This window comes from Nanorana parkeri, unplaced genomic scaffold, assembly GCF_000935625.1.
Source record: "Nanorana parkeri isolate BGI_ZX_2015 unplaced genomic scaffold, ASM93562v1 scaffold44, whole genome shotgun sequence".
Lineage (NCBI taxonomy): Eukaryota > Metazoa > Chordata > Amphibia > Anura > Dicroglossidae > Nanorana > Nanorana parkeri.
Genome location: NW_017306312.1, coordinates 1,961,571 through 1,979,737, shown reverse-complemented (window position 1 = coordinate 1,979,737; position 18,167 = coordinate 1,961,571). Strand labels below are relative to the sequence as shown.

Sequence of the window (18,167 nt, the reverse complement as noted above, 5' to 3'; positions counted from 1 at the left end):
CAACAATGACTTCTTTTTATTTTTTGATGATGTGTTGACAAGCATAAAAAGGTCAGGGCTGGATTGTATTCCCCTAAATAGGATGCCCTAAAGTATCAATCCATTTTACACCATTGTTGTTTCATTTAAATCCCTCATATCTGTTTCTTTAGGAATTTTATGCATCTGTATCAGATGATACAAGAACGATTGCTGCACTAAAGGAACAGCTTCCTGAGCTGGAGAGGACGGTAAAGCAACTGTAAGTGGTGCACTTATACAGGAATTTGTATGCTTCCATGAATGAATTTACCTGAATGGACTCTAGAAAAGCAGCTAAAACCACCTCCGAAATACAAGTATGGGATCTATTTTACTTGGCAAAGGACTTGTGTTTTTATTTAGCCAGTCCTGAGACGTACACACTCTGCCGGACAGCACAGCCAGACCAGTGACCTGACTTTGTATTCCACTGTATCTCCCCCCCCACTGATGATGTCATCTCTCTCACTCTTCTTCTGTCAACATGATCATTGTCAGCACATGTGCACTGCAGCACACCCAGTCTCCTCGTACGGCCCTAGTACGGCCCCTCCCCTCTCTCAGTCTGAGAGCAGCTGTGCATGGCATGATATGGCTGATATCCAGTCAAATGTAGGTACTCATGCAAGCTGCATTCAGATGATATCTATTTCTATAAATTATATTTCAATTTTGGATATATTTGAATTATTGCATGACTGCACTGATTGGTGCTTTTAAAAATCTGTCCGGAGTTCAGTTTTAATGACTAGAAATAGAATCCCTTCATGTGTCTATGATGAATGTTTTATGCACTGATGTATTGCTAGCCCTTTAAGAGAAAATTTAACATTTCAGATACATTTAAATACACAAAATTGATATATGTTCTGTTATGAGTATACAAGAATTTGATCCCGACATGTGTTATTGTATTGACAAGTTGTTGTGCACAGCCTGCAAACCTCTGGAAGATTTGAATGTAATCAGGGAGGCTTTCTAGCAATGGGTTTTAAGAAGATTTCTCATTGAGAAGTGACAGTCTGTGGCGCTTTACCGCTTTTTACTTTGTTCTTAGTACCACAGCAGACAGAGAAGCCTTGACGAGGCAGTGTGGCTTTCAAATATTCTGCAAGAGTTGTGCAACTAAAACCTCTATTTTTAACGCAAATTGGTATTGTAATTTGTTTTGTTGTTTGCAGACTAGCTGGTACGTGTGCTGGGAAAATATTGTGAATGTATTGTGCAAAGCTCTTTCATGTGCACCTTACTATAAAAGGCTAGTAGTTAATTGATTTGTGCAGTTACCATTTTTGTTTATCTTGCCATAAACAAAGGTCGCTCTACCGGCCTACAGAACCCCAGAAAAGCAACAGCAGAGATGTGAGGCTGTCAGGAGGGTGTAAAGAAATCTGAGCCACATTGGGCCTAGAACTGTGTGGCCAGTGTATGAACCTGAGACATACTTGCAGTGTTAGTGTGCCTGAAGATGTGTCTGGAGGGAATCTTCCATTAAAAACAATGCCCCAGTATATGTGTGTTATCACATTTCTGTTGACATGCATTGCTAGGTCTGTAAAGGCTACCAGCACACTGCTTATAGAGTTTACTAAACGCAATTATTATTGCTTTGCCTGAATTGTGGCAAAATAATATAAGCTGTCAGTGCCCAAGATCCCAGCAATGTCTGCACAAAAGTGTACTGTCCATGAAACAGCACCCTCCCGTAATGTACAAAGCCGCCATAACATATTTAGGAGGAACTTTTTTTGTTCAGCAGTATTTCTTGCCATTGATTGGTATCCCATCGCTTTTTCAAGCATACTCTGCATAATAGGAAAGCCAGAAGTGAGATATCACAGAGAGGCTTATTTAGTTTATTCACAAAAGTTACCATTTTATATGGATATCATATCTTTTATACAGAACGCCACTGCAAATCCACATAATTAAATCGAATCGAATTGCCTGCTAAGATCATAAGAAACACTTTGCTAAATATGCTTTCTGGTCTCCTGTGGCAAACAAACGCAGCCTTCCAAGAGCAGACACTTCAAGTGCACATTCCTATTTGGTTATGCTAATAAGGTCATTTGGACTCAAATGAGTAATCAACACTACGTACCTAAAGTCTTCTGTGGCCCTCTGGTAGTTCTTCTTGAATGTTGGCCGAACGAGCGGCTGCCACAGACTTCCCCAGCATGAAACTTCATAAGATTTCAGATGAATATTGTTCTTACTGATTTCTACAATTACTTTATTGAAGTAATAGCGACAAAATAATTCAAGTGCTTTTCACAAGTTCCCATTTGCAGAAAATAAAGGACTCATTATGTAATGAATTCAATATCGTTCCCTAACATTTTCAAAGTCTTGGATTAATTTATAGTTTTAGCTTCTACCATGGAGAGTACCGAGGCAGATAAGTTAAAGAACTGGGCACAGTGGAAGCAGGGGGATTGTAAAGATTGCCTAATAAAATTAACCTTTATGTGAAAACTCAGAGTGGTAGCATACTACAAAATCATACAGAGCTTTCTATGTACTCGAAAATTGCATTAATATTTAAAGGAAAGCTGTACTGAGAGAAATGCACAGAGCCATTGCTGGGGTCCCTTTGAAAATGCTGGTTGCCGGTCTTCAATACTTTGAGACACTGACCTGGAACAGGTACAGTATGCCGATCCCAAAAGTGAAGTCAGAGTTTCTATTCTAGATTATTGTCCTTTGTGAGTACCTTAGAATTTAGGATCAATATGACAGTTTTCAGAAGGAAGGGTCAGCAATGGCAACGTCCATATCCATCTCTTCGGGCATCCTTTCAAGAAACAGTAAAAAATACAAAGTTGGTAAATTAGTTTTTTTTTAGCGTTGTTGTTATCATTTTTCAATATGCTTTTGTTAAAGGGCCACCCCCTTGCAACTTTGATATTTTTTAGTTCTAAGTAAAGCATGAAAGAGAATTGAAAGTAATCACAGATGATAGCTGACCATCATTAGATCCTGACTATTTCAGTAGATTTGTTTGAAAGTAATGGTCTTCAGAACCTCTACAGACACCCTGGCCCTTTAGATTAGTGTGGAATACAGCAAGGTCAGATTATTTTTTGTATTGGGGGGCCAAAACAAATGAAGCTATACTTGTAGTACTTCACCGTAAGTGCTTTAAGCTTACCAATTAGTCAAGAAAGGATCCCGTACAAAAATAAGTTGAAATTTATGATCCATCACATGAATAATTCTGATCCCCATTTCTGTGTTCCATCCAACACTATCCATGAGGGTTTACATTTTTTAAATCCAGCCTGAAGAAGATACCAGTCTCAAAATGTAATGTCCTGTTAATATTTTATTATTTAGGAGTGGACCACACATGTTATTACATTTACATTTTTTTACATTTTAGACTGGGATGCCTTGAGAGTTTGCATACTTTTAATGGATGCTATGACTGAAACATTTTTGAGAAATGTTACTACAAACTACTTTAACCCAATGCCAATAATCTGTTATTAACTTTAATTTAGCTCTGTTTGCAGTGCATAGGTTCCGGTAAACTAACCTGAGTAATTTATATTTTGCAGATCTGAAGATGGAAAACAGAAGAAGGTGAGTACATTTTTTTATTGAATATTTCCTCCAAAAAGTGTATAATACACAATACAAGAACAGAGGTACATCGGACCAGAGATTATACAATACAAACTAGAATATTATCAATACAGAAATTGGATTTGGGGGGAAAAGACAGTAATACCACAGTTCATAAAACTATGTAAAAAACTTAGTACGTTTTCTGTGAATAGAGAAGGATGTCTGCAGAAAGGATTTATTCCAACAGTCCTTGGGTATTTGTGGTGGCTATTTCAGCTGTGTGCTCTGTAAGATCACCATCAGCATATGTATTATAACCACGTCTTGATTTTTGAGACTGTACCTTCTGAAAAACTAATGAATATGTTAGTTGGTTCACTGTGAAACAGGTATTAGAACTAGGACATGGGGCATTGGGAAGGTAGGGAGTGAAGCAGCAATAGAAGGAGCAGGAGGGGCGAGTACATTTTTTCTACATTTTTTTGTATACATGGCAGCACACAACTGACCATTTTCTTTTTCACCAAAGTGAAACTGTCAGAAACCTGGGCAAGTCAAAGTGTGATGAAAAAGAAAAATGCAAATCAGGGATAACCTTCAGAGAAAAACACATACCAGTGGATCCTGAGATATAGGTGGCTGAAGTTATATGCAAATCCTGACTTTTCTTGCTATGTTCAAGCTTCGTTCCACCCCTTCCTGCCTCCCAGGCTTCCCTATTGGTCAGTGAGAATATCCATCACATTAAAAGATCAGCAAAGAGACATAAAATATTTGCATAATCATGTAAGCTCTCACAAGCAAGACCCTAACTACCTTGGTTAGGCGCTATATAAATCCTGTATAATAATAATAATAATGATGATGATGATATGTTCAGTCTGAGTTGGCCAGGCTTTTCAAATACTAAAACTATATAAGCTTGTAAACATTTACATTTGTATGTATGGCCAACTTTTAAAGGGTCAGTTCACTATTTCACAAAAAATGACCCCTGGCCCCTACTGCACTTATCTGTAATAAAGACCATTGCCTACCGTCTATGCCAGCCTGTATAATGATCTCACAGTGAAAACTTTACTGCACACCCCCGGAGCTATATAACAACATAATTCTTGCAATGGGGAGCAGTCATTGGCCACTGAGAATGTTTTCTTTATTCTTGGATGCCATCCCAGAAGATAGAAGACTCGGAAGAGATTCTCATGGGTCAGTGTGGTCAATTACATAGTTAGTCAGGTTGAAAAAAGACACATGTCCATCAAGTTCAACCTGTAGAGATATATATTAAAACATGACCACTCGCCATTGCAAACTTTATGTTGCTATGCTGGGGGAGGATCGGGCGTTGTGAGTTAGCTCACCTTTTAATTTTTTTGTGAAAAGGTGAACTATCCCTTTAGAGGAATTGCAGGCAAACAGCAAATGCAGGCATGAGATTCCTGATTCAGCTTTACTACATTATTGTTCTGCTTTTCTACTTCATTGTTTAACTTTACTGCTTTCTGGCTCAGATTTATAACATGGACCACCTGCATGATAGTTGAACACAGGGTATGATGCTGATTTGCTGTCCAGCTGTCCAGACTGGAAATAGAGATGTGACATAAGGAGCTGCATTGCTAAACCAGGAAATCAGTGTTTCACCTACCTTGCTATGCAGAATGAAGTGGCTACCAATTTAGGCATTTTAAGTAATATCCAAATATGCTTGCAGTGTTTGGAGATTCTGGTTAATGCTAACATCACACAGCTCTAATGGTGTCTTTGGCAAAGAAAAATGAATAACAGTTTGAAATAACTTTTGTCTGATTGACAGCACAAAGTGCTTTTGCGGCAGTTCAGCACTGGGGATGAAAGACTACAGAAGCGGCAGCCAATACGAAGCACCGATGAACGTAGGTTTTTTTATTAAGACTTTTTTTCTTTTTCTGATTTTTGTCTATTTTTTGTTGTTTACTCGTTATTCTCGTGTTACCTGTTGTTACTTAAAACTTAAGGAAGTCAATCCCTGCAGTGTTTGGATTTTCATGTTACCGAAATGAGACCTTTAGCATTGTGTTTTTCAGTCTGAGTTGAGTTTTAGAATTTAGACAGCAGCTAAGTAGCATCTAGTTATATTGAAACCATACTGTGGCCTTAGATCAGTTATTATACTGCCTAGGGTTGACCTTTGTAGTATTAGAACATCTCATACTGCCTGACAGAGGGGTGGAATAAATAACAAATGACTCTTTGTGGTGTTCGCAATATATACCACTATAGCTCTGTTTAGTCAGAACATTTACAAAATGATACAGTATTGTTAAAACATTTGTATTGCCAGAGAGCAGTTGAGTGTTACTGAAATTTCCTTTTAAAATAAAACATTCCTAAAATAAACAGAGGGGGCTGTCATTGGTGACCTCCTTCTGGAAAGGCTGGTTGTCTGGCTCCAATGCTGATACTCTGGATACTCTGGTGTCATTCTGACTACAGGACCAAGTCACTTACAAAAAGCCCTTGTCTGCACACTTGTTCTGGATTGGTGATTAAAGAAAAAAGGTCAGCATGATGGCCAGGCAACTAGCATTTGCAGAATGAGAAGTGGGCAATGTTGGCCACCATGTTTCGGCAAAGGTTTGCTGAACTCCAGACAAACAGCAAAATACATAGTTGAAATATATATAGAGGACCTGTATGCCTTTCAAATATTCCTAATTCTGCCCATCCAGTCCAGAGACTTACACAGATCTGTCAGGAAGCAGAGCAGGTCTGGTGACCTGACATTTCTCTATTACAATTAATCATTATAGCCTGGTCACCTCCCTGCCCGGGGTTCAGTGTAAATTGCAAAACGCATATATCTAAGATCCTTTGAGGTAACGCTAAGTACTTTTGTATTTTGAAGGTTCTAGTCAAGATTCTGACTGAGCTGGAGATTAGGGTCAACACCTGTAGCTTTTGCTGTGCCCAATTTTATATTCCATTGTATTGTTTTAGCAGGGGGGAGTGTTAGGGTGAATTACCATTGCAGAGGTCAAAGTGTAAAAGACATGAGGAAGAAAATTGGTTGGTTAAATGGCTTTTTCGAGTGGCAGTAAACTGTTTTTAGAGCTGAGCTTCATGTTGTTCCTGGTCAGTTTACTTGTAAATGTTTTTTTCTCTCTGTATCAATGGCTCATGAGTCATAGAGCAAGAGCTGCTTCTTTATTGAAGGGTCAGATCATCTTTCTTCAGATTTACTTGGGAATCATACACAGTTTTCAGAGGTTTTAAAAAGAGATACAGCATCTGTTGTTTTATGACTAGCCAATGAACCCTTCGGAGAGATACCTAAAAATGATGCTTAACATATTCTTTAATGTTTGGGTGAAATTATTACATTACAAATGATTTATGATTTTACTATAGATTTTCACTAGATTTTCAGACAGCTATAATATGTCACTCTGAAACATCTGCACGCTGCCAATCTTCACTCAGCGCTTCTTTATTTGTAAAATCCAGTCAACTCCAAAGTTGTGATCCCTGCTTGATGGTCACTCACCTCTAATGCATTAAATCCAATCTACGCAGTGTGCAGCTGTTTTTTTAATTGGCTTTGCTGTGGAATAAGGATGGCCCTCTGGCCGCCACCTGTGACAAACCCAAGCAGTGGAACTGTGATGTGGAGGGAGTATTGGATGTCTCCTTTGTATTTGAATATTATGTCACTCTGACTGTTTTATTTCATTTTATAAATGCACTGTATATATGTTACTGCTGTCATATCGATGGTTAATATTGTTGTGTGCTGTTATTTAGTTTATTTCAGAAAAGTACATTTTAATTCACTTTTTGTCTTTTACTTAAAAAAAAAGAGTAAACTTTCTTGGAGAACGCAGCAGTCAGTACTTTGTTCCCTAATTCTTCTTTCAGTTAGCTAGAAGGGTTGTGACTCCTGTGTTTCAAAGGACGTGCGGTCAGGGGAGGCAGGGTAGGCAGAGCCTCACCTAGTATTATGGAGGAAAAAGATGTCAGCTTCAAGTCTGAAGCAGACAGCTTTTTCTCCATACAGATCAGCTTGTAACAGGTTACACAGCAGGGAAAGCCTCCTCACTGTGTAACCTGCCATGGACGGAGCGTTGCCTTTTAACTACAGGCAGCGCTACATCAGGCTTTTGGCAGGTAGTTAGGTTACAAAGCAGCGGGCTTCCCCACTTGTTGTGTAACCTATCTAGTGAGGCAAGAGCTGCAACAACCTCTACTCTGTGTTAGAGGGGTGAGCTCTGTGGATGGTTTGGACCAATGGCAAAACGCCATTGATCCAAGCTGTCCAATCAAAGAAAGAAAAACAAAACAAAACACTGAGGCCATCGATCTCGATGCCTCAGCCGTGATGAGCCACGCAGGGACAGGGAGACTCCTCCCTGTCTCCTCCCTTCCTCCTCCCATCCTTGGTAGATGGTGCTGTGGTAAACCACCCAGTGGTTTCCTTCATCTCTTGAAGGGCTCTGGTGGCTTCGCTTTAGTTCCAAGGTCTACAGATATGCTTTAGATATTCTGAGGGCATTACATTCCCTTTTTTGCACTTAAAGATATTTCTACTTTGTAGAATGCAGTATGAGAAATAAGAACAGCCCAAGACAGGCAGGAATGGCCCAAACTGCAAATGGAGCAAAAATAAAACCAGAAACCATGAAAGGGAGACCATGCCGTTGCATTTCCCAAGATATAGAAGATAGTGTTTTTTTTAAAACCAATGCTTCCAGTTTGTGTTGAATTATTCATTAAATTATTTTGCTCTTTATTCAACTGTATAAAGATATATGTATTTATAGCTTGAGTAGAAGTCCAAGCAAAGAGCAATCAATCACGTTCACTGTTTTACTCTGCTAGCCAGTAAAAATCATTCTGCTACTTCCTGGTTTGGAATTATTTTAGTTATGGGACAAATGAAATTATGTTGTCCAGAGATTAGGGGGGACATGGAGAATTGATATAGGAACTCAAAATGTTTCACCAGGAAATAAGTGTGTCATTATTCTGGCTCTACAGATGTATGTAAATCATAAGATTTCCAGACCAAAGCTAGACATCCTTTGGCAGGTAAAATAGAACATAATAATGTATATGTACCCATGTATGTATATTTCATATGTGTATTTAGCTGTTTTCTCTTGCAAGTATATCTAAAGCCCAAACATTTTTTATTTTGGATAAAGTAGGGAATATTTAGAGCCCCTGTCAGGTTATTTTGTTATCTGCATCTCATATGGGGAGAGTTTCCTCCACTTCCTGTCCTTTGAAAACAATGTGAAGTGAGTAGAACAGGTGTCCCCTCTTTTCCTGTCCTGGTGTCAACTGAAAATGTTGGATTTTCCCTCACTTTAAGTCCCCTTCACAGTGGTCACCAGGACAAATAGAGAGAGTAAATGGGCACACAGACAGTTTTGGTTTTAGATATACTTTAAATTCTGATTTCAGTTTCACTGAGAATTTTGTTTGCTTTGTGATTTGGTCATTGTGTACCTATTCTGCCCCCCTATTACATATGTGCTATTTCTTGTTTCTAACAGTTTTGTTCAAGGTGTACTGCATTGATCACACATACACCACCATTCGTGTGCAAGTGGCAGCCTCGGTGAAAGAAGTGCTCTCTGCTGTAGCCGATAAACTGGGCTCTGGGGAAAGCTTGATACTTGTAAAGATCAGTTCTGCAGGAGGTACTGTTTGACTATCATTCCCTACGCTCATAGAAAATAATTTAAAAACTCAAGGTTAAACACACAAATAGCAATGGTTTTATCAAAGCGTTTGAGATAATATGAGTTGATTACAAACAACAGTACGATCCCCCGCCGAGTAAATAGGCCAAGCTGGGTGCTGGAAGTATATCTTTGCTGAAGACAGCTACCGTGCTGCCTTGTAGGGTAACAGTATGGCCAATTCCCAAAATATTACCAAAATGATTAGCTAGCACTGTGCAGGAAAACGACTCGCTTAACAAAAATGGCCCTTTGCAGAACACAGTGCCTTTGTGTTTTTGCTGAGCAAATGGCACACTTGTCATAAAAGGACTAACATAATGAGATTGACCAAAGTGCACAGATGTTTGCTGTTTTCCACTTTTTTTATTTAGGCCCATTCTTAAAGCTAGCCACATGTTACAATCTCTTCCAATTCATCTTCCAATTGTAAGATATATGTAATTAAATATCATCTCACAAAGCCTCATAAAGGTTGCACAGTCATTTTTGGATTTTTACTCTTAAAACCCTACATTAAAATGGCACCAGTGAGACCACTGAATCAGTAGACTAGAAGTTATCCTTTTTTTTTAAGCAAAACTCTCATCCATTCCATCCATTATTTGTAACATTTTTGTTAATTTTATTAATTGTAGATCACTTCATGCCCACATAAGGGTGTGTGCATATGTCTGCAGGGGTGGAGGGGTGTTAGATGGTTTTTGGGAGGTGTCTGTTAGTATGAAGGGACTTGAGGGGGCATAAGGCATCTGGGAGGGTGTCTAGAAACTGGGGGGGATGTCTGTCAGTGGGTTTTGTGAGGAAGCTAGTGTTGAGGGTATAAGTCAATGGGGGGCATATAGTGTCCATGGGGTAATGTAATTTGATGGGTGGGGGCATGATGGGGCTGTGGGTGGTTTCTTTGTGGGGGGAGGATCTTCCTGGCCAAATTGTATCCCCAAAGGCAGATCAATTCCCCAAAGCACCCTCCCATTATTTTCAATTGTATCCCGTTCTCATGTTTTTGTTTTGCATTGCTTGGAGTCTTACTAGTTGAAGACCATACCAAAGGAGACAGAGCCATGGAAATCTTTAGTAACAGGTGAAAGATTTATACGATCTGAAGAGAAACCAGAGTATAAAGATTTCCGTGGAGAGGAACAGCTATGAGTTTCAAATGTATAAAAAAAATGTTTTATCTAGTAGAATCACAAGTGGTGTCTCTGGTACCTTTAATGCCTGTTATTTTCTTGTAAATATTAAATATCTGATACATTGTCTTCTTAGCTCCCAGTTCAGTTCCCCTGAAGATTATTCCAATAAACATTATGCAGCTGTTTGCTTTCAATGATTCAGCCACTCAGTTACAAAAGGTGAAACGGGACACATTTTGCTCCCCTCTATACAGCTGACCTAAACATGAATGGCTTTCTTAGATCTGTGTAGAACAATTGCCAGAAAGTGAGACCTTCCTGCAGTAAATTGTAACAGAGGGTTGCTAAATGTGACCGTTCCCATAAACTTGCCAGAACAGAAGAAAATGACTGAATGGATTTTCTGCCATAAAATACTGATCACAATTTGTCATTTTTCCCCCCCAATGTTTTCTAAGTTATCCTAATTAAATGAACCACAGGCTGCAACAATATCATCTCAGAATATTCAATAGTTCTTTTTTACAGATTGTTTAAACAAATGTTGGATATGAGAAATGAAAAGCACTTGCCCTTTGATATCAACAGTGTGTGTAGTGTGTTTAGATTGTGCAATATTGTAAGGGATTTAGAATGTAAACATGAAGCAGAAGTGACACACCATTATTAACCGTCATAACCATGGCAACCTGCTTACTTTAGACCAGCTGCCAGTGCTAAATGCAATAATCATTGCTATGCTGGAACGTGTCCCCCCCCTCTGGAAAAAAAAAGCAGCAATGAATAGGAAATTGGCAACAGTTGGCAAAATGGTATACCTGTAATATTGTAGTATGGGAGGAAATTGTTCATTATACAGAAATAGTTGCAATATTGTGATTTGTTAACACAGGAATATTTTACACTATACATGGGTATACTACAGAATCGGGTGCATATTTAATTTTATAAAGGATTGCTTATTTCACCATTCCATAGTTAGAAATGATGCTGTCATGACAGTTTATAAATGCTGTTTTCTACAGACTACACCCTTATACCCCCAAGTATGCAATTGTAATGGTGTAAATTAAAACTGGGATACACAAAAGGCATTGGCAATGCAAAATAATGCTATGGGTCCCTGTACAACACAGATCACATGCAACCTCCTGTCAGTTGCTTAAAGGAGAACTATGAGGTGAGTGCTTTTCACTCACCTCATAGTTCTAGCCGACCTGTGACAATGAGACTGTCACAGGTCGGCTCAGTAGATCGGGAGGTGACCGAACACATACCTGGTTCGCTCGCCTCTCGATCCAGTCACGGCTCTCTGCCGTGAGAGGAGGAGGGACTGGATTCCCCTCTCCCCGCTCCGATCTGCCAGTGCTGACTGGCGGAACGGACGGGGGAGGGGTGGGTACAGCTGGCTCTGCCTCTAGATAGGCAGAGCTAGCTGTCACTCACGCAGCTGGGCGGATCCCGTCATCTAAGTCGGGATCCGCTCCGGTGTCTCAGTATACCGCGAGCTGTAGCTTGCGGTATACTGAGCTTGGGGTAACGGGAGGACGCTAGTTTGTGTCCTCCCGTTACCCTAAGGAGAACTATGGGGAAAAACACTGACCCCATAGTTCTCCTTTAATTATTAAATTTCACATTTCCCATTCTCTGACCTTTTCTGTATTGATGTCATATAGCTACCAGAATGTCACCACAATGACAGGCGTCCTCTTGGACCTTTGTCACTCATAAAAGATCATATAAATAGGCCTTTTTTGGGGGATAACGTGGAGAATAATTAGATTCTCTGTTGGGTATTAGTGCTAACTGGGGCTTCATTTGAGATTCCCCTAACTAAAGCTGGCCATACACTGGTAGATTTCTGAACGAGCTTTCGTACAAAAGATCTTTCAAGACCATTCGAAAATGCCATTAGACACTTCATGATTGTGCTCCAAAATTTTGTTTGATTTTCAATTTGACTTAACATTCCATTTTGTTGTAATAAATGCAGTTTCCCGAACAAAAACCACATTCACTGTTAGAATTTGTTTGTTCAAGAAAAAATTTCCATCCTGCTCCTTCAACTTTTGTCATCACTGTGGTCAGAATTGATCAATAATTTGACTTCATCAACTATTAGAAAGTTGAACAAACATTCTGAGAATACATTTTCTTGAATTAAATTCAGCTTTACTGTCACCAGGACAATAAGTTAATCAGCCAACAAATGAGGGAAAATCAGCAACACAGACAGACACACACAGAGGAAGGCTAGGACACCTTTGTATTCCTATCTGTGTGCCTTTTTCTGATTCTCCCTGGTGTTGTCACCAGAACATTAGGTGAGGGGAACTCTTTCTAAAGCTCTGGAAGGCATTAAAACCCTTTAGGGGTTCAAACCCTTCTCCACTCTTTCCAAAAGAAAAAGAAAACATTTTGGCTGGACTTAAACTTTGATGTTAATGTTGTAGTCCCTCTTTTCTCTTGTGGTTATGGCACAGACTGCAGAGGTAGTATGTCTCCTTTTAGAGGCAGCACCTCAACATATTGTATGATATTGTAAACCTTGACTTCTAGCTGAGTTGGTGCATGTCTTCTACTGCGTACTGCTTGCATGATACCAGTGACAAAAACTTGTCCCCCACCTCGCTGCTATGTGATAGCCTTTCCCATAAGATAGGTAAATGGGACAGCTGAGATGAAACAAAACAAGTAAACAGAGGGGAGTTGTGTCACATGCAACAGGGAGATGGCATCAATGGGTGGTCCCCATGTATGCCAATAGACAATACAGTTATAAAAACAATGGAGAATAAGAACAAATAAATGTCAAATCCTTCTGAGGGGAGTCTTTCCTCAATAAAAAGGGGCTTTAACATGCAGCAGCTAACTACCCAATGGAACATGCTACCTACCAGTCTGTCAATGTTTGGATTCCTTTTTTAACTCATGGAAAATGTATTGTGGGCACAGCCATGTAATAGGCATAAAGCAATGTCAATAGCTCCCATGCTGCTTACCCCAAAACCGCACTACCTGGCATTAGACTTTAGGACAAATAAAACAAGAAAATGTTCCACATAAAAGACATTTCGGAAAGCAGAGGAGTTTTGCTTTGGGCACCAGAGTCCACAGTGATGGAATCCTGCGATTTGTGGATAGTGTATACACATACTATAATTGTTTTGATTCAATGAATGAAAATACAAAAATATCAAATCATGGAGGTGAATGCAGATCTAGCTTTCATTTTTTTGAAAATGAGCTTTGTGCCTGTGGTTGGTCGGTCCACAGCATGATTAGACATGGGTGCTGAAAAGCTGAGTTTTGTGCCATATTTTGAACCACTGTGATCTACTATGGGTTTTAAGGTATCAATGCTGGAGTGTCTTATCCTTTTCTATTTGAAAAAAAGGGAAAACACAACATTCAACCCACGTGTAAACCAAATATGTCTTCTCCTTTCTCCTAACAGTAATGATAGTGTGTATACACACTGACAAAACCAATACTCTGGGAATGAATAATGTTAAGGATGGTTTTAAAATCTGTCGATGCCTCTCTCAAACACACCTCTGCTAAGTAAAGGCTAAAGCTTATTGTAGAGGTAGTAAACAATTATATTGTAGCAAGCTATTCTTTAAGTGTTATGCTTTCCAGATCTTTAGCATAATAGCATAGTAAGCTAGGCTGTGCAAAGCAATTATGTCAATCAAACAGAAAAAGACTTTGACAGATCCTCAGTCATGTTGATCTTGGAGGAGGCGAAAGAAATCTAATTGTATGATTGACAGATTTCCACTTAAACAATGACTAAAATGTTGAAGTTGGGTTTTATTGGCTGTAATGTTGGTGAAGTTTGTGTAAAATACATCCAGGGAAGCTCAGCAGCTGGCATATGCACGCACCTCCCACAAACCCCATTGAAAATAACCATTTTTAGAAATAATTCGAAGGGGCTTTCAAGTAGAAACAAAAACCACATTTGGCGCTAAATTGCACATACATGGGTCATGTATGCTTTTAGAAAGTCTGTTTCTTCCACACTGAATTTGCCAGTAATTAGCATGCGTTGACTGTTCTTGGCTTACTTGCCGAAAATGCTATCTGCTTAGACATTGTTCAGATTAGCTTGGTGACTTTTATTTTGCTCATTATATGTGATACCTGGATTTGCAGCATGTCTTTCCCTGATTGGGTGCTACCACCCATCATGCTTTAACCATTACCTACTTTAGCCAACTCCAAAATAAGCTTTGCCTTTATATACTTTAACTCCTCTGATAAGCACTGTTTTTCTTCTTAGGCTCAATAATAATATTTTACAATGAGCTTTATTGTATAGTTTACTGGTTCAAGCCATCGTACTACCAAGTTATGATTTTGCAGCAAAGTGTTTAGTCTTTCTTGTATAATTCTATACATTTACTTGGTAGGTACAGTGGCTAGACTACAGTGCTATTTGCATATACTGTATGTTCTCCTGTTTATATACTTGTAGATCAAATGGACTCAAACTCTAAACTGTGTGTACTTGGGTATGACTGTGGAAGGGACATTAGACTGTAAGTTCCTTTGGAGCAGGGCCAAATGTGAATTTTCTAAAGGGCCCAGGAAGTGATGCATTAGGAAATAAATGAGTCCCCCAGTGGTAAAAACTAGTGTGCAAAATGTAGTAATTCATAGCAGCCAAAAAATCTTTTTTTTTCTGGTCTACCTACAGTAATGTAAAACTGGTTACTATAAGTTACTGTATGTATTATTTATTACAGGTATTTATATAGCACCGACAATTTATGCAGCACTTTACATAGTTGCACATTCACATAGTCCCTGCCCCCAAGGAGCTTACAATCTAAGGTCCCTATCTCACACTGTACATTGTTAAAAATACATGCAATACATATACATTTCCCATGTTGTGTCACTTAAACGACCCTGCAAATACAGAAAAATACCTGTTAACATGCCAGGAAAATACTTGGCGCCCAAGTCCTGTTGCGGCCTGATAACTTACAGCATTTTTGTGAACTAAGTGGTGTCAGCCCTGCCTAGTTTTTGTTAAGCTACTAAACCAGTCCCTATATCCTTTTTTTCAGAACACTTTCAGTGGAACATTTAACAGACCAAATGGTAGAAAGGAAGAGAGGTTTACTGTTAGGGCCTGTTCACACAACGTCCGCTTTCTGTGCTGACCTGATCCGTACGCTCCTGCCCTAAAAATGCATCCCAATGTATCCCTATGTGTTTTATGGGCTACAGTTCTCACGTGTGCAGTCCGTTCAGGTTACGACAGAAAAATACTGCATGTCACATTTTGTACGGTCAGGAAACGGTCTGGAAACGCAAAACGCGTCAGAAACGCATCAAAACATACTGACTATACTAACATACAACACACATACTAACATACATACAGCCCCACTCCAGCAAAAAAAAATAAAAAATATTTTTTTTTAACTGGAACGCATCAAAAACGCGGCAAAACACATAGCACCTCGTCTGCAGATCCGCACCTGATCCGGACCTGATCAGGACCTGAAACTCATGTGAACAGGGTTTGCATAAACTTTGAGCACTGTTCTTTGTACTGCCTTAGGCCTTGTGCACACTCGTTCAGGTTACGACAGAAAAATACTGCATGTCACATTTTGTACGGTCAGGAAACGGTCTGGAAACGCAAAACGCGTCAGAAACGCATCAAAACATACTGACTATACTAACATACAACACACATACTAACATACATACAGCCCCACTCCAGCAAAAAAAAATAAAAAATATTTTTTTTTAACTGGAACGCATCAAAAACGCGGCAAAACACATAGCACCTCGTCTGCAGATCCGCACCTGATCCGGACCTGATCAGGACCTGAAACTCATGTGAACAGGGTTTGCATAAACTTTGAGCACTGTTCTTTGTACTGCCTTAGGCCTTGTGCACACCAAATGCAGAGCAGATCTGCATGAGTTTCTGAACACGCAGTACAGTGGGTTGTGCCGCGTTTTTGCCTCCGGGCCGTTTTGTGTTAAAAAAATTTAAATGTTTTTTTTTTAGTTTAAAATGGGCTTTCAGTGCGTTCCAGGCATTTGCATGCGTTTTTGATGCGTTTGCATGCGTTCCAGAGCAGGTAACATAGGGCCTGCTGCAGTTTTGTTACCTGCTCTGGCACTGAATGCTGTGATGTGAACTGGAGCTAAAAATACCATTGGAATACATTGGACGCAGTTTTGCTCTGGTCTGTAACTGCTCTGCTCTGGATCTGCTCCGCGCTTGGTGTTACAAGGCCTTAGGGCCTTGTGTTGATGGCATCAGTTCGAGACACTTCTGATATAATCTAGAATTAATTGACAGAAACATTTCACCTGCAGTTGATGTCCTTCTGAATTGCATTTCACCTGCTTCAAGCAGGTTTTGGATTTCCGTAGACTAGTATGGTGTCCTTTTAGGGATTACTTAGGAAAGGAATACAATAGGGAGCAAAGGACTATAAATGCATATAAATAATTTAGTATTTGCATATATTCTTGATATTTAAGCCTCTTTCTTTCTTTCTTTCTTTCTTTCTTTCTTTCTTTCTTTCTTTCTTTCTTTCTTTCTTTCTTTCAGAGAAAGTGGTTGTGAAGCCAAGTGACATTTCTGTGTTTACAACACTCACTGTGAATGGGCGCCTCTTTGCTTGTCCTAGGGATCAGTTCGATTCTCTGGTACGTAGGACTGTCACAAGTTTGACACATTGAAGGGAACTTATAAAAACTGGAGCAGACAAAATCTGGAGCAGTTGTACATGGCAACCAATCAGCTTCTCTCTTTCATTTTCAAATCTTAGCTGAACAAACTAAAGAGAGAAGCTGATTGGTTGCCATGCACAGCTGCTCCAGATTTTGCCTGCTCCAGTTTTGATAAATTCCCACCATTGCATTTTACTTAATCTGTGCAGAAAACCTTGTGACACAAAATCATTTAAAATAAAAAAAGATATAATTGTATTTACCGGAGCTGGACAAACTTAAAATATAAACCTGTCATGATATCAGAAAAAATATCTGTACTGGTCAGTTTTTCTAGTTGTTTTACTTTAAAAACTGCTCGTGGCTGTTCAAGAGAGATAACAAATGAGACAATTCTATTTCAAGTAATGTCAGTGTCTTCTGATTTAGACACCCCTTCCAGAACAAGAGGGCCCGTCAGCCGGTACCATGTCAACGTTTGAACTCATGAGTTCAAAGGATTTAGCTTACCAAATGACAATTCACGACTGGGACCTTTTCAACTGTGTCCATGAGGTAAGTTGGGTGTCTGGAGGTTTTTTCGCTTTGATCTTTATATTTTATATATATTTTTAAAATGAAACTTTATAAAGTCATGTGATCATTTAGGTCTTCACAATTACAGGTTTTACATTACATATTTTTAATATAGAGAGATGTGATCATTTATGTAATAAACAATGTGGTATTGTAAACCAGCATGGTTACCTTTTCAGGTTTCCCTTGTTCTTGCACAGAAATGTGTGTTACTGGATCAATAACTATTAAAAGCTACTGTCAAAAACGAATCCGCTAGGGGTACGCGAGGACTAGGTGTTAAAAAACAATACTATAACCCAGTGGTTCTCAACCCGTGTAACCTCGGGACCCACATGTTTCCTTGGTCATTAAGGCGTGACCCAAAAATGATTTCATTTCTGAAACATTTAAATTTATTACACAAAACAACTTGTGC

At 39.2% G+C, this 18,167-nt stretch overlaps 1 protein-coding gene across 3 annotated transcripts in view; it reads left to right on the top strand.

The window, feature by feature from the left end:
- RAPGEF4 (Rap guanine nucleotide exchange factor 4) overlaps positions 1-18,167 on the top strand; it is a 237,287-nt gene that overhangs the window by 187,462 nt on the left and 31,658 nt on the right. For all 3 annotated transcript variants that reach the window (XM_018572340.1, XM_018572346.1, XM_018572344.1), the window contains 6 exons: positions 153-241; positions 3,585-3,609; positions 5,414-5,492; positions 9,135-9,281; positions 17,052-17,149; positions 17,603-17,728. In XM_018572340.1, the coding sequence (XP_018427842.1) occupies positions 153-241; positions 3,585-3,609; positions 5,414-5,492; positions 9,135-9,281; positions 17,052-17,149; positions 17,603-17,728 (564 nt within the window). The remainder of the gene's footprint in view (positions 1-152; positions 242-3,584; positions 3,610-5,413; positions 5,493-9,134; positions 9,282-17,051; positions 17,150-17,602; positions 17,729-18,167) is intronic.